The sequence below is a fragment of the Macadamia integrifolia genome, chromosome 9 (assembly GCF_013358625.1).
Source record: "Macadamia integrifolia cultivar HAES 741 chromosome 9, SCU_Mint_v3, whole genome shotgun sequence".
Classification (NCBI taxonomy): domain Eukaryota; kingdom Viridiplantae; phylum Streptophyta; class Magnoliopsida; order Proteales; family Proteaceae; genus Macadamia; species Macadamia integrifolia.
The window spans coordinates 11,483,531-11,501,043 of record NC_056565.1 but is presented as its reverse complement, the minus strand read 5'-3'; the positions used below and the strand labels follow the sequence as shown (position 1 = coordinate 11,501,043).

General features: G+C 38.4%; 2 protein-coding genes across 3 annotated transcripts; both read left to right on the top strand.

Moving 5' to 3' along the window:
- The first annotated feature begins 3,008 nt into the window (after positions 1–3,008).
- Positions 3,009–10,638, top strand: LOC122087965. Of its 2 annotated transcripts, none has more exons than XM_042657101.1 (3): positions 3,009–4,525; positions 4,643–4,712; positions 9,724–10,638. In XM_042657101.1, the coding sequence occupies exons 1-2, from the start codon at positions 3,427–3,429 to the stop codon at positions 4,705–4,707; spliced, it is 1,164 nt and encodes a 387-aa protein (XP_042513035.1). In that variant the 5' UTR covers positions 3,009–3,426; the 3' UTR covers positions 4,708–4,712; positions 9,724–10,638. The 2 variants fall into 2 exon arrangements, with proteins under 2 accessions (XP_042513035.1, XP_042513034.1); XM_042657100.1 differs by lacking the exon at positions 9,724–10,638 and adding an exon at positions 8,512–8,990.
- Positions 10,639–11,281: 643 nt separating this feature from the next.
- LOC122087964 (probable GTP diphosphokinase CRSH, chloroplastic) lies at positions 11,282–17,397 on the top strand. Its single transcript, XM_042657098.1, has 4 exons — positions 11,282–11,762; positions 14,517–15,449; positions 15,896–16,180; positions 16,994–17,397. The coding sequence occupies exons 1-4, from the start codon at positions 11,346–11,348 to the stop codon at positions 17,129–17,131; spliced, it is 1,773 nt and encodes a 590-aa protein (XP_042513032.1). The 5' UTR covers positions 11,282–11,345; the 3' UTR covers positions 17,132–17,397.
- The last annotated feature ends 116 nt before the right edge of the window (positions 17,398–17,513 follow it).

Here is a 17,513-nt window from a genome sequence, read left to right as displayed (position 1 = left end):
GGTTTCTAGAACAAAATCCTTGAACCAAGGGCCCGTTTGATAACGTTTCAAGAAACGCATTTCTGCTGTTTTTGTATCCAGAAATGGCAGAAACAGAACAAAAAGTGTTTGATAAAACTGTTTTATTTCACTTGTTTTCAGAAATAGAAATTAAAATATCTACCTATTTATGGTTCAAGAAACGACCCTGGCGAAACAAGTAGAACTTGGTTCTCCGTTTCTGGAAACGACTCATGGCCATTCTTTTCGCTGGTTGCTATCGACTTCCAGAAACATGACTATCAAACACCTTCAATTATGTTTCTGTTTCTAGAAACAAAAATTTATGTTTTTGTTGTTTCTTGAAACAGAAAAGGCAGAAATGTTATCAAACGGGCCGCAAGTTGTTGAGTGGGAATAATCTTTACATCCATCATGTGACCAAAAAAATCCCAAACCTTGGAAGCAACTCCTGCGGATAGAACATGCCAAGTCGTTTCCTTTTGAGGGGATCTGCAACAAAAATATTTAGACGTCAAAGGAATACCAATTTTTTTCAAAGTATCATTGGTAGGAATTCTCCCATTAATGATCTGCCAAAAGAAGAAACCAATTTTTGGAGGTATGGACCCATTCCAGATCCGTCTATCATGAAAGACTATTGGGAAATGGTTATGAACCTTGTTCCATGCCGATTTAGTAGAGAAATTATCATCACTAGCTGGAGTCCAAACCAATCTATCCACCCTACCAGATAACCTAATCTTTGAGTTTATGATGCTCTCACGGATCTCCTGAGAATCAATGAGTGATTCAAGTAATCCTGATCCCAAAAACCGTTGACATTGAGCACATCCTTAACTCGGGTATTAAAATCAACATACATAGCACCATCAACATAGTTAATAAACATATCATCTCTCAGCTAATTATCTATCCAAAAATTTACCTCGCCAAACCCCACCAACCATTTAGATTAAGAGAGGATGAAATCTTTAAGAGCCAAAGTCTTTCGCCAAGTTTTAGAGCACATCATTCTTTGGGAAGCAAGGAAAATATGTTTTCCCTTTAAAAATTTAGCCTTGAAGAAAGAGCTCCAGATGGAATTCTCTGAGAGAATGCGCCATAACCCCTTAAGACGCATAGAAGTATTAATATCCTTCAAAAGATGAATCCCAAGACCTCCTTCAGATAAAGACCTACAAGATTTAATGCCAACCCATCCAGTGATGACGCTTGCCAAACTCAGAGGAGCCCCATGAGAAATTTGCATAGATGCTCTGGAATTTTTGCAAAACCATTTTAGGAGCGTCCATGCTGGAAAGATTGTAAGGCACCGTTTGATAACGTTTCTGCTGTTTCTGTGTCTAGAAACAGCAGAAACGACTTTTTCACGTTTTCGAAAATAAAAACGGGTTTTTTGGTGTTTGATAAACTTGTTCTTGAAACATTTTTTGCAGACATAATGTCATTAAAAAGCCCAATAGTATCATTGGATGCCCAAAAGGGACAGAATGTTCGGTTGCCTCTTTTTAGGTTTAAATAGTTGAGAGATTTATCGGACTCAACAACTTTTTTTTCTCTCTCAAATTTGTTTTTAGAAATGACGGACTTGTTTTGTTAAAGTCGTTTCTAGAATTGTAAATAAGCATAAATTTTGATTTATGTTTCTAGAAACGGGTGAAACGGAACAACTTTATCAAACGCTTTTTAGGATGTTTCTCTGTTTCTGGGAACAAGAAAACGCAGAAATGAAACGTTGTCAAATGATGTCTAAGTTGGCATAGATGTGAGCACATGTTTTAGAAGAGTAAGTCTTCCTCCCGTGGATAAGAGATTTCTTTTCCATCCTGCCACTTTAGCTCTCACATCGGCAAGCATATAATTAATAATAATATAAATAAAAAAAAAAAAAAAAAAAAAAAAAAAAAAAAAAAAAAAAACCTCATTTTAATTCTTCCAGTATACAAGGGAGCCCCCGAATATGTGATCAAAGAGATATTCTTGCAAAGCCCGTAATATCTACCACCATTCTAAAGTGGGATTAAGAGACTTTGGAGCTTATAATAAAACAACTTTTTTGATTACTAATCAGCTGACCAGAAAAAACCTTCATAACAACTAATGAAGCCCATAACTTGCTTCAACGAAGACTTCAACCCTTTACAGAAAAAAAAAGACTGTATAATCAGCAAAGAGATTATGTGAGATACCTGGGCATCCTCTAGGAAGCTGAAAGTATGAAGCACGCCCTTCTACACATAGTTTTTCAGACCTCGATTAAGGACTTTTTCAGCAATGATGAATAAACTTGAGGAGAGAGGATCCCCTAGGGGAGACCCCTAATAGATTTGAAATATCCTGTAGGGCCACTATCCATGACCATAGTTCAAGAGTTCTTTTAGCCAAGTTCACCTAATACCTTGAGAAATATAAAATATCATCGCAGACTAGTTTGAATTACAAGTTTATTTGCTGTTGCTGAAGCCTGAATGAATGAACTAGGTTGGAATTCGCCCATATAGATCCATAGATATTGACTCCTCTATGTGAAAGAGAATGGATGGCCACTAGAACTCAGTATGTGATGAACAAGAGCCAAAAGGGGAGATGAAAGCAGAGGCATGACCAATTGATAATACAACAACAACCGCTTCATAGCAAACCAAAGTGCTTGGCTACAGAACGGGGATGTGGAATGGGATAAAAGTGCATTCCAGAATGGGCCGCATTTCTGAACATGTTATAGGATTTGAGAATGGGAAATGGGAATGCATGCTTTTATTAAAAAAAAAGAAAAAATGTTATTTCTTTCTTTAGGGTGAAGAAAATGTTATTTTGATCCCGTCTCAGCCTACGCATATCGGTATCAATATTAGTATCGGATACCGATAAATGTGAACTAAATCCTTTGTCCGTTTGTGTCGGTAACCCTGGTGACAACCTAAGGCAATTATGTAAATTCACACCAGGAAAGCGAGCCGGCCGCTAGAAAAGTAGCCGGCACATGACCAGTGACATATGGACATATTAGCTTTCTTCCCATTCAATTCTTCAATGTCAGTTCTCTTCTCTCTCTCCAAATCTCAAACGCACTTTGCTTTTCTTCTCTGTTTATGCAAAAACACAGATGAAGAATTCTCTCTCTCCCTTCTTGTTATGAGACTTATGACTAGTGCTTTGTTTACTTCTTCTTCGGGACTAGTGAAATCTCTTCCTCTCTCACATCTTCTATGTGAGCAGTGAGAACTGGTACGGATACGAAGAGTCAAAGAGAGGTTGGGAAAAAAAAATCCCTAATACAATAACGTTCGACATCTACAGGTTTATCTTTGCTTCGACTCTCTTTGTATTGTTCCTAAATTTTCTCGAATTAAGTACTCGTGAATTTCTAGGGTTTCGCTAGGGCTTTTAGATTTCTGTTGTAGCTTCCTCAATGCTGCTGCGATGATGCGAGACACAGGCTCCGAGTGCAGTGCTTGTGGCTCACAGGAGCGTTGGCTCCTTCACAACATACGCCATCGTAGCATCCAACGTCGGGTCTGCACATGTTGTGTTTTGAAACTTCACCCTGGATCGCTTTGTACTCATTGTTTTGAGGTATATGAGGGATCTCTACCTTCTCTTCACGAGCGGCTTACGTGTTTGAAATGCTCTTCAGTTTCTCACTTGGCTTGTGTTGGGTTAGAGAATGCTCGTCAGTATGTTTGTCCAAGTTGCGTGAACCCTAGCCTTTTGTTTTTCGACGTTGGCGGGTCGAATAAGAAGAGTAAGGGTACCAATGGGGAACCGGTGCTTGCTGGTGGTCAGGGGGTGATCGATCAGAAGTTGGCAAAAGTTTTCCTTGCTGCTGCTCGGATTGCTGCTAGTTCAATGACTAAAGCTGCGGCTACATCTCGGATTGAAGCAGAGAGGAGAGTTAAAGAAGCTGCCTTTACAAGGAAGAGGGCCAAAGAAGCATTGGAACGGGTTGTCTTTCTCATGGAGAAAGAGAAACAGAAAGAGAAACAGAGAGAGAAAGAGAGGGCGACGTTTGCCCCTGCTTCTGTGCTAGTGATGGAACAGAACAAGAACGCCAAAGGGAATAGTGCAGTAACCGCACCTGTAGCAGTACAGAAGCGGATTCAGAATAATGTCAAGACAGAAGGGGAGGACATGTCTGGAGGGATTCCGATGCCTTTGACTAATATACCTTCGAGAGATAAGGATAGATGGACTGAGGTGCAAACACCAAATATGGTGCGAGGGCTCCTCAAAAATGGTGTTTCCCTCGAAGACAAGGATAAACACCAAGGGCCCTCTGCTCCTGTTGTTGTGCGGCAAGTTGAGAACTCCTTGGCACTGAACGAAAATGACAACCCTAGCAATTCACTTAATTTACATAACCATGTAGTAAAAAAGGAGGAGAGTAATGGGGTATTTCCAGTTTCTCCTGTTGCGGGACAGTTGCAGCATCCTAACAATAATGGTGTGGAAGAAGACACAGGAAAGTCAGGAAGACTTGGAGATTCCAACACGGGTTCTCAGTGGCCCCAGTCAAATCAAGGTTTGTGGCTGCTATGTGGTTTTCTGCTTGTTTCCTCTTCTCTTTCTTAGTGCAGTTATTTTCCCCAGTGATTAATGCTATGATTATTCCTTTTAATAACCATGATGTGAAATGCAGATGCATTGGGCTCGACAACTAATTCTGGGGTTCTAGTCACAGGATCATCAAATACAGCGAACTAGCTTCTGTGAGTTGTTCTTGATGGATTAAGTTACTTTTTTTGGGTTACATTTTTTCTTATTTCCTATCATAGTGGGAGTCATGTAGGAACTGTTAAGAATATCCTATGTGCTTTCTCTTCACCTAGGGAACATTGTAAATGTGATCTTGGATTAGCACTGTCCATGATTTTTCAATGCTGCTAAAAATTGTATTGGTTCTTATTTCTTCTTTTCAAAATGTTATTAATCTTAGACATTCTACACTGTATTTGAGTATTGACCAACCAAGTGATAATTTATTGTGGTTTTCTATGTCAAGTGAGCATTGATTGCAAATTTTTATTTGGTCTTGTTTTCAGCAATTTCCTATTATGTGTTGTCCTCGATTATTATTCCCTGGAATAAATTTACTATACATTCATCCAATTTTAAAAATAAATTTGGCCAGAATAATGTGTGTGAGGAGTTTTTACCATTAGTGAGACTTCCTCTGGGGAGTGGAAAATAAGAGGTAGTCCAGTTTGGTGAACTTTCAAAATTGTTCATACATAACTGTATTTGTTTCCCTAGTAAATGTGGATGGCTAAATGGGTTCTGTACCATTCAGCTCTGTTTGAAGCAATGAATTTTTTTTAAATCCAAATTGTATATGGTCTCATCACTTATTCTGGAGTCATTCCTGGTCCACTTCTTGGTTGTTTAACTCTTCTAGTTGGCAGCATATTGCTCTTTCTTGCCAGTGCACTTGGTGGTGGCTGCTACAAATATACATACTATCTCAAACAGCTCTCCTTCAACTTATATCCTATTGGCATCTACTCGTGGATGTTTCTATTTTTTAATTGTTTTTTCATGCTAATATTCTAAACTTGATGGTGTTGGTGAGGCAATTGAAAATTTATTGAGATACTTGACTTTTTCATGGTACATGAAGTATCAAAATACTGGTAAGAAGCAAGATATAGTTGGTTTATCATTTGAGCCTCTATTTTCCATGAACTTCTACTAAGGTGTGAAGTGAAGCCACTATCTTTGGTTCTTAGTTCTTACCATTTGTAACAATCGAAAGATTTTTTTTTACCTCTAAACATTTTAACTTTATATACATACGACTGACATGTAACCTTGTCTTCTAATATAGATTGCTGTTCTATCTGTATGGTGTGTGCTTTTTGAAGAGTGTCAAATCATTTGAGAAGGATTGAAGTATTTTTGTGGCTTCTGTCTAATGTTGAATTTCTTTCATTCATGTTTATTGTTGGAAATAATATTGGATTTTATTGGGGATAGATGATAAATGTGGACCTGTTTTTTTCCCATCCAAAGCATGTTGGTTTAAAGGTTCTATTTATCCGAGCAGAATGAATGGATGCTCAGCTGGATAAGACATTCATCCAACGAAATTAGAAGGATGACTTACTTGTTAGGGTGTAAATGGCCTAGGCCTGAGCCCTATCATTTGCTAAATTTTGAGTTGATCCAGCCCGAGGTCAGGACTAATGTAATTCAAATTGTCCAAAGCCTGAACTGCTTAATATGCTGGTCCTTGCGTACTTCAGCTTGCTTGGTTTGAGTTCAACGAGACACACTCGTCTCATTAATGAAGTGAGACAAAAATTAGTATGATATTTTCCTCCTTTATTGATGTACTAATAATGAGGTCGGTTAAGTTGTGAACTACCTTCCAAGTGAGTCGTTAAGTGTAGTCTTTGCTAGTCACTGCCTCATAGGTACTACACTACTATGCTCTTTCTTAATCTTATGGTTATCTTTATGTGGGATCCTTGGTGGTTCAAAAATGCAATGAAGGATCACCAATGATTTTGACTGGTCGGCCGACCTGTTGATGATCAGCAGATTTCCATCACACGTCGGTTCGAGTCAGTTCTTTTCTACTAATCTGGGCCTGCTTTGGCCTTGGTCTAAGCTTGATTTGGTCAGGACCATGTCTGGTCTGGGTTGGGTCTATCCATGAATTTCCTTGAAATACACTTCTCCGTTAAAAATCCAATTTTTGGGATTCAACATTCACTTGAAAGGTTTATTCTAAGATTTTTTTTTTTTTTTTTTTTTTTTTTTTTTTTTTTTTTGAATTGGAAGAAAATTAGAACCCTTTTGGTTGAAAATTATTTGAGCATTGGGTCTCCCAAGAAAAAAAAATGAAATTTCCAATTTAAAACAGTTTCAAACCATCTTTTAATACTGGAAATTATTCATTGAATCAAGAAATCTAGGCCAATTCAAGGTTTCTGACCCAGTCCAATGTATAAGGGTATTTTGGTCATTTAGGCCATTTTTCTTAAGTTCTTTATAAGGATTCAAGAAATCACTGCATTTGGACCTCCTGAGCCACAAAAATGGGTCCTACAATGCTTTTGAACACCTGTTCATCACTTCCTAGCCTTCCACCGGGGTGACAAAATGGGGTGTCTAGACCTGGTGTATTTTAGCTGTGAGAGAAACTAGCAGATTTTTTCAGGGAAGAAAATATTATTCATGTGGATGGTTAAGGACATAACACATAGACTGGATGAATGGAGAAGCAATATGGAATCCTTGGAAGGGGTAGCTTGGAATGTGTATGGGGTAGTTTAAAAATAGTTTAGGGAATTTCCTTTGTGCATGCATGCATAGCTCATGCACTTCTAGGCCAGTTGTACATCTTTTTTTATAGGTAACAAAAGAAACAGGACATATTATACAAAAAATACATCTGTTTTGTCAATAAAGTTACTTTTGGGCCAATTGTGCAGTTTTATTCCTGAAACCTGTACGTTGTCATTTTAACCAATGAAGTTCTCATTACCATTAAAAAAAGGGGAAAAAATGCCTAAGGTTGCAATTCGCAGGTGAAGAATGATATTACTCACCATATTATAATCCTTGAGGCAGTGTGAAGCTTGTACTTGATCTTGGTTTTAATTTTGATGTCCTGTCTGGCCGTCATGTCCTTGACAACTACTTAGGTTTAGTCTCCTTCGGATGTGCATTTTTTAATATAAAGTCAGTTTTTGGATAATTCTCTGGAATGAAATATTTTTATATCATATGTGCTTGTATTTGTTTCTTCTTTGCATTTTATTTTTGTGGTTGCACCTTTATTGAAGCTTCCATTAGGATTCCTTTTCTTTTTGCCAACTGATAAGGCTGTGCCATTTGAAGTCAATGGGCAGAGTGTATCTTGGATCAGTATTCATTCGCATGTCATGGTATTGGGATATTGTAGATGGTCAATTTTCTGACTGAAATTGTCGGGGATATGGCACTTTTAGAAGTTAGTTGTCACAATCCTCAGCATTGTTCAGATGGCAGTAGAAGTGATATCTTATTGGAAATATCATTTCTTCTTTTTGAAGTTTTCTTCAAAATTATTTGAAATGGTTGTGTATAGATTCACAGATATCTAGAATGACTTTCCAGAATTGTAGTTGTAATTTGAGTTTCTTTTCAATCAATAAGAGCTCCTTTTGGGCCCTTTTTTATATTTTGGAGAAAGATTCTGTGCAAGCGCACACACACACGTGCCCATAAGGGCTTTTCGGTGGCTTCTCTGTGGACTCATGAGTCATGACTAGATGTTAATGTGGAAAATATGTGCACTGAATTTGATTCCGAAGCCCTGACTGGACTGCAATGCATGGTGCCATATTTGAAAAAAAAAAAAAAAAAAAAAAAAAGAAAAGAAAAGAAGAAGCAAAGACTGCCATGCCCATGTGGTAGACCCCCCCCCCCCCCCGGGTGGTCTATACGAACCGAATGACGTTGAGAACTTGACATATGTGGCCTGAATAAATAACCCTGATATTTTCCATTTTATTGTTTTAGGGAAGGACCCATTGTTGTCATGAAAGCAGAAAAGGAATGCCTGAGCTGACGGATGAAGTGAAGCTGCTGTCTTATATGAACTGCAGATATTGCACCAATAGTGCTACATATTAATTGAGGACCAAGATTGTGCTGCAGGAATGGCACCAAGAAGATCATTGAAATAGTGTTATTGCCATGACATAAGAGCAAATGCTTGCACCATGCAGGAGATGTGGCTAGGGAGAAGCTCTCTTTTATTCACACTGGTTGAAAATGAGAATATAGCCTTCGTAGGGGACGATAAAGGAAATGCGATGAAATAGAAGTGTTCATTTTGTGGGTACGGGAAAATTGCTGACAAATAAACCCGATTGAATGGATGTAAACGATTTCATCTGGTTACTCCTGTCAGATGGTCAAATACTATGGTTATTGGTGAACATGTGATGTGCTGACAAATATCAACCTGATTGAATGTATTTCATTGAATGTGTTTAGTGCTTGCTGGTTAATTAGGACAGATCCAGGCAATGGGAGAACTCCGAAATGGATCAAATGATCGTGGTCTCGAATATCCTGAAAGGTTATGAAACGGTTTTCTAAGACATCAAATGCCTAGTTTAGTGAAATACATTGACATATACTAGCTGTGATCAAAATTTATGGAAATAACATTTTCTGGAAAGCCTTTATATCAACCAGGTTCTCTTAATGCGTAGTTATTTCAACTGTCCTACAATATGCATATGAAAGCCTCTGTATACAAGGTGCTACAATTTCTGATTGGTGTGAAGCCTGTTTGGTGAAGAGGGTTGGAATTTCAAATTTATTGCGCGTTATTTCTGCTGTTTTGCCAATTTTTTTTACACCTGCTAGTCAAATGAAGGTTTCTGGATTCTGGGACATGGCAGAACAGAAATTCCCTTCACTTTATCACTATCACACTTGCAGAAGATATACACTGGAGGGTTCTTACCGACCTTACCTAACCACTGTTTTCTTTCCGAGACAGTCGTGTGTTGCTTGTAAAGCTTTGACTTGATCAACAATGGTGGGTTGGTTTTGGTTTTGGTTTTGGAATGGAAAATGATACACATCGCTTTTTATGGTATGCAATATACATCTTTGATAAATTAGATTGCAAGTGAAGAAACTAAAGTCAAAGCAAAATTGATATTTTAATATTACTAAGTGATGTGGCAAAAATTGACTTGATGATCTTCCTTGCAGGTCCTAGTGCTCTAGTCGATTTGCACAGAAGAGAGGACAAGGGAAAGTCGGGCTGACCCGACAGGGGACTCTCCGATGCCTAAGTCAGATCTTTCCACAACAGATGTTCAAGAGAACTTTTCCTAGTCAAAGAAGTGATCGATCTACCCTTTTTTTGAAGGAGGCTTACCTTGATATTTATAGACTGTTGATGGGGGGAGGATGGGAGACGTTTGTGGAGAGTCCTGTTAGGCGGAGAGTCATCGAGAGTAATGGTTCTCTAATGCTGTGAATATTCCAGATCCTAGGGTATACCAGGGGAATATTCCCCTCTTTTCTCTGAAATGCCAACCGTGGGATAGGTGGACGTCTTGATGACGTGTAGTGGATAGAGTCCTATCCTCGTGGATAGGGATTGCGTTTCTTGAATGTAGGAGTGGGCGAGAGCACGTTTCTGGGAACCTTGTTGTCGGCGTCAAGCCGAGGTGGCAGCACGGTCAGGTGAGATGCCGAGGTGACATCCCGGGCTGATGGAGGGCTGAGGTGGAGGCACGGCCAGGTGAGATGCCGAGGTGACAGCTCGGGCTGATGGAGGGCCAAGGTGGCAGGACGACCAGATGAGATGTCGAGGTGATAGCTTGAGCTGATGGAGGGCGAGGTGGCAACATGACCAGGTGAGATGCTGAGGTGACAGCTCGAGCAGATGGAGGGCCGAGGTAGCAACACGACCAGGTGAGATGCCGAGATAATAGCTCTGGCTGACAAGGTAACAATGCAGTATTGATTAGGATGCTCCTTGCCTGTGCCGCGGTTAGGGAGAAATGTCCACATCACTAAGAGAAATTGTGTAACACTCCAAAGCATATTAATATGACCTAAATTCTACTATTTCACTAAAAAATATTCTTGAATGAAAAAGAGGTAAAATATATTTGACATGTAGACCCTAACCTTTGCTTAGATGTCTATGGATTCAACTTGATTAAAGTTGGTCAAGTGATAAAATCAAGCAAAATTAGAAACTAGAAACAGCATGCATAAATTATGCATGGAGTATGCTAGTATATGGTTAGAGAGGATCCTTTCAAACAACTCTCCCTCCAATGGTTCTCCATTCAGAGACATACAAGCTTGGAGATACAAAACCTTGGGTGTTAAGCTGTGTGCATGTGAAAGATTGCAGGAAAAATTGTTGGAGAGGATCTGAACTCCCCGTTGTGGTAATGAAATTCAACGTATTGTCAATATATTCCTTTCCACCAAAAAAAAAATCAACATGTTGTCAGTCAACGTAAGTTCTAAGATACTTTAGAACTTATATATGCATTTAAATAGAATTTAAATTCTATTTCAACTGCAACCATTACATGATTAGTATGAACAACAAAGCCTGTACAGTTGATGCCAACAGACTCAAAAGACCTAAGATCAGGAGATCTACAGAACTTACTATTAACGTCCCTGTGGTAATTCTTAGTACTGATTGGTTGACTCCGGGAGTGACTAAACGTTAGGATGCTCACGTGGCATTTTCAGGACCAACTGTTCTGCTTCTAAAGCATATACAAAACTTTATAGTGCCAACTACCAAAAATCATCAACAAATCAAGATGACGAAACAGTGAAAAACTTCTCTGTGACTCATGGAGCTCAAAAGGCTTGGCTTCTCTCTGCAACCAATTCCTAGAAGTAGGGTATCGGAAACTGGTTTTTCATTACTATGGAAATGTCATCCGAATATCACATACGGGCGAGGGCGACGACGATGTCAACAACGGAGTCTGGCCCTCGGAGTTCGCTTATCCTTTATGGGACCCTCGGCTACTGCGAGTGCTCCTAAAGCGCTGGAGCAGCCAGGAGGGAGGATGGTGACGGAACTGGTCCGAGCATTCAACGAGCTGACAGAGAGGATTAACGTGATCTCGACCAGCTCCTCACGTTTACTCTTCAATTCTCTCAAGCTCTCCATCCCTGTGTTGCAGGCATTGCCTTTTGCTCCCGATGGACGCTCTCCGCTATCTAAAGCCCTCTCAGTCGCGCTCATACTTGCCGATCTTCAGGTATCAAATTTCTGGATTGATTTTTTGCCTGCTTAATTTACTAGCCCAATACAGAGATGATTGCCTCCGTAAACACAATTCCCAAATCTACGCAGACACAGATATGGATGGCCCTCGCCCAACAGATTAACTAGATAGAATGTTAGTTTAAACAGATGATCCGAAGAATATTTTGATTTTCCGGGAAAGGATTTTTTTTTTTTTTTTTTTTTTGTACACATCGCAAAGAAAAGAAAAAAAGCACCTCTATTAAGGAATATGAGACGATTAAAGGCCTTTTGATCATAATAACTCTTTATTAAGGGAGACTACCTAGCTATCTAGTAGTGGGTAATAACTTTTGAAAGTAAAGAAACTTATTGGCAAGTTATGTAGTCACTATTTAAAAGTTATTAAATAGGGATGTAGAAATCCCTTCCCCACCTCCCTGGCTCCAACCATGTGATGCTTCAAGATGGACTCATATCAAGTTGGCATTATTATTATTTTTTTTTTAAAGCATAAAATAGCAATAACATCATCTTTTTTTTTCTTAACAAAATGAAATTGTGATAATGAGATCTTACAAGTTAATGAAACAAAATATTTTTATTTAATTAAAATTCTGGCAATGGTATTTTAGATAATGGTCATGATCATTTAGCTCATTGAACTAATGCAAAGTGGGGTTCTTAGTTGATCTGTTGGATTTCACATGAACCATTTAGATGTTTCACTGTGGAACTTGATGGTTGGAAAATCTCCACAAAATCATTAATCACTCCTGAGCATATACCTCTTTTGACTGACCCTTTTAATGTCTCTTCAACTGCTTCAACCGTTATCTCAACGACTAGTGTTACAGCAGAACCAGTTTTGCCTTTCTCTGGGGTCTGGTAAATATGAAGGACATAAAATTGGATGACCCAGCAGTTCTCTTATTTCTTCCTCTTCTCAGATAAATATCAAGGACAGGACTGGCCACTGGATTGAGATTTCCATCCTGTTAATAAATGGATGACAGGTCTCTTTAGATTTTTGTCCCTCTGAGGGCTGCAGGATCTTCTAATTGAATAGCTCCCTTGCTATTGATAGCTACAAGATCTTGGAAAAACAAAATATAGTAAATACTCTTAGTTAGACCAGTGATTTAAGTCGAGATTCCAACGATGCTTACATAAGATAACTCCCTCACCAATATAATATTTTATTTATTGCTCGAGGAGGTATTCTTGTGACTTAATTTTTTATGCATGCTTCATAAAAGGTCTTACAAATTATGGTCTGAATAAATTCCAATCTTAAGTGTGATTCTGTTAGATTCTGGTGATCTTACATTTGCAACTTTTGATTCACTGTCTGATTATTAATCCTATGGTTTTCATTTTGTAGTCTTGAGGAAAAATGAACACTATTTTTCGCATAAATGTGGTTTTTGTAATGAAAGATGGAGAAGCTGGATAGATTTTAGGAGAAGTTTTTCTAAGAAAATTTTGCAGTCAATGATTTATATTATTTTCTTTTCATAGGAATCTTCCCACTGTTTTTTTTTTTTTTTTTTTTTTTTTTTTTTTGGGGGGGGGGTGTGTGGAGTGTGTGAAGGAAGATGAAGAACAAAGAAAATGGGCTTGCTTTTTCCTTGACCTATAAAAGTTTGATATGGGAATTCAAGAAATTATACTTGTATCTAGAAACTAAATTCAGAGAGACTTTAAGCATACCAGTTGGCTCAGATAAGCTGTCCAGACTCTGGGTGTCCTTAGAGGATCTCCTATTGTTAGAGAGATCTGATTTGTTGCTTCTCTGCTGAACATCTGATTCCTATTGAGGTCTTTGGCAGGAAATCTATATATGGTGGGATACTACGCTGGGGTTAAGATTGTGAGTCTCTATATTTTTTCTTTTGTGCATACTTCCTCTTTTTCTTTTTAATTGATAAAGTTTTTTTGTCCAAAGAAAAATGAATATAAATTTATATAGGTGAAAAATGATGAACATGAAATTGGGTAATCATAATGAGTATTAGAACGAATGCTGATTATGACAACAATGTTGATTGATGTGACTATAATTTTGTTTTACTTGAGTCAACATGTAGGAGTGTTAATAAGAGGGTAATAAAACTTGGGTTGGTCTCCATGTAACCATGGATGATGACAAATTAGAAATACAAAACCCTTTTGCCTATAAGACAGAACACCATGATGAGGCTGACTGTTTGACTACCCAAAATACCTCCTATCGTACGAGATTCTAACCGAAGGTTTTACCCTTTTGCCCATTATGGTGCTAGGCTTGGTTAACTGTGGTTACACCAAGCAAAACCCATGAAACAGACTTGTAACAGTTCTGTTCTGTAATAAGCAAGCCTTGGGGTGGGGTCTTATTGTCTTAATTTTCGCATTCACGCAAAAGAAAATCTTCTTAATTGGTTTATACTGGTTTTCTGAATATTCTTTGTGTGTATATATATATATATATTTATATAATATCTTTTGTTAAGACAGTCTTATGAGTCTGATCGGATTCCAATCTTTATCATTTTCTTATATAATGGGAAGTGGTCAGGATCTTTCTTATAAAATTATGTCTTCCTGAGCTCTAGATCTAATTCTTCATTAATATGTTGTCCAAAAGTTTCTGGATCTCTCTGTTACTTGCTTCCTGTTTTCAGGATCCTTTTCTAGGTTGAAAAGCAAAATCTCTGTAGCAAGGCCACGAGTCTACTGTAATGTCTTTGCCTTTATTATGTATTTATCATAAAGGTCATTGCAGATGGACGCAGAAGTTATTTCAGCTGCCATACTGAGAGAAGTTCTGGAGGCAAGTGCTATATCCATACGTGAAGTTGGGCATCATGTTGGCACTGGTACTGCTCATCTTTTGCATGAAAGCTTGCGCTTAAGGGAAATACCTTCAAAAGTGGAAATTTTGGATGATGATAGTGCTGCAACATTGAGGAAGTACTGCCTAACTTACTATGGCATTAGGGCTTTGATTCTAGACCTTGTTCTGAAGCTTGATGCAATGAGACATTTGGATTACCTCCCAAGATATGAACAACAAAGGTTGTCTCTGGAAGTTATGAAGATATATGCACCCTTAGCTCATGTTGTTGGTACTGACACCGTATCACTTGAGCTGGAGGACCTGTCCTTCAGATACTTGTTTCCTTACTCATACCTTTATGTGGATGCATGGTTGAGAAGCCATGAAACAGGAAGTATACCACTCATAGATATGTACAAGGAGCAGCTGCTCCAATGTCTAGAAAGCGATCCTGCATTAGGGGAAATGGTGGATAAGATTGCAATCCAAGGTCGGTATAAAAGCCGTTACAGCACCATGAAGAAACTTTTGAAGGATGGTCGCAAGCCAGAAGAAGTAAATGATGTTTTAGGGTTGCGAGTTTTATTGAACCCTAGACCTGGAGATAACATGTCAGAGATGGGTGAGAAAGCATGTTACAGGGCAAGGGAAATGATCCAATCGCTCTGGAGAGAAATACCACAAAGGTCAAAAGACTATATCGCCAGACCCAAAGCAAATGGATATAAGAGTTTACATATGGCAGTTGATCTTAGTGAGAATGGCAGGACTAGGCCTCTAATGGAAATACAGATACGCAGCACAGAGATGGACATGTTTGCGGCTGGTGGAACTGCATCCCATTCATTGTACAAAGGTGGCCTCACAGATCCAGAGGAGGTAAGTTTGACTTCATCATGCAATTGAAATTCATATAGCACTGTGTCTTTATTCTATTGTTTTTTGTCCTCTATTCTTAGTTACTAGCCATTTTTAGCAAATCATCTTTCTTTCAAATAGTTTAAGGTTAGTCTTCCTTTCTTATTTGTGGGTGTAATGAAAAACAATTTCAAAATTCTCGAACAAGAAGTCCAAACATACATTAGAGCTTTCACTATTTGCTGAATACTACCTTCCAGTTCAGAGTGAAGGGGCATCTCTTTTCTCTGTCCCTTTAATTTAATCTTTTCTGGGAGGAGGGGTTTATTGAATGACTTTGGGCTAGCTTTTTTGCTGTCATTTTTTCTTCCATTTAATGTTCAAGGCTACGGAATTCCTCTGATATTCCTCTGAGCGACGTTGCTTTAGAAACAATGTAATTTTTCTAACTATTTAGTAATGCTCAGGCAAAACGGCTCAAGGCCATTATGATGGCTGCAGCTGAGCTTGCAGCAGTGCGTCTTAAAGATCTCCCTTCCACAAGTCATAGAGGTCTTGAGATTGATCGGAGGAATCGAATTTTTCGCCTTCTTGATAAGAATGGGGATGGTAGGATCAGCATTGAAGAACTTACAGAAGTGATGGAAGAGCTAGGAGCCAAGGGAGAGGATGCCCGGGAGATGATGCAGCTTCTTGATGCAAACAGTGATGGATCCCTGAGCTCTGATGAATTTGATTTGTTTCAAAAGCAGGTAATGTGTTTTTTTGAAAGATCTAGTAATTGGATATCAAGAAACTTTGAAACTTCAAAAGAGAAAGAAATTGCCAGACCAAACTACCAGTTGGACTCGATTTCATCTATTTGTCACCCCAACTACTTGATCATTTGATCTAATAGCAACTGAGTTCATGGTTGCTGGTATAATGTAAAACTTGTTTAGTACTCCCTTCCCTAAAAATGGGAGCTTCTAATTGTCTCTATGCTTAGTGATGTCTAATGGTGACCCTGTACTTTATGATCTTCCACATGGCAGTGCATGGGTGGATCCAGATAGAGGACCTCTTACATGTCCTACTAATTAAATTCCAGGCCAAAACAGGTAGGGGAAGTGCCTAGTGCATCTGAAGTTTCATAAAATTACAGGAATGCCTATTCACTATAATGGAATTTAATGACAATTTTTTTAATATTTTTTATGTAATTTGAACTCACTTTTTAAGGCACTTTCCCTACCTCTGGGTTGAAACTTGCAGTGGGACATGTGCAATGTTTTCTACCACATAAACCCATTCACGTACTGCCACATGGCAGGTCGTGAAGCATGAGGTCATTTTAAACATGATTATCCATAATAATGACAATTTAAAAACTGTTTATCTGGTGGTTTGAGCTAACCAGAGGATGTGATTTTGTGGTCACCTTCCTAAATGTGGCCTTAAGATGGTGCATTAAATCAATGACCATGGCACATATAGTCCTCCATTAGGAGACAGGGAAAGGATCTTGGTTCTCTTGTTACTCATCGGATTTGTTTATGATGTTACTTTATGTTCCTCCTCTCTAGGTTGAAGTTATGCGTGATTTGGAGGACACAGATTATAAGTACAAAAGCCTTTTGGATGACAAGCTTCAAATGACTGACAGGTGTAGCTTAATACAGGTCAATAACGAAGAGCTTGGCAACAGGCTGTTAGTAAGATAGGTTATGTATGTGTATAAAGCTTTGTCCCCAGTTGTCATCAACACTTTGTATTAACCTTGTAACAACAGGGTGACAAGGGGACTATTCAGTTTCTAATCAAATTTCCTGTTTGTTGGTTATGTGTGAACTGCAATAATCTTTATAGTTCCAGAAGACAGGCCAGTTATTCAAATTGTATGTTTTATGCATTAATACCATGTTGTAGGATGGAACTATGAGAATTGTTTTTCCTATCAGATTATATCAAATATATGGTTATCTGAGAATTGCTAGTACCATTTATATGAACTGGAAATGAAACAGAGATTCTGCATTGCCTTCCTTTTCACCATTTTAAGTGGTTAGAAATCTTTTTGATCAATTGAGTTTGATGGATGATGGA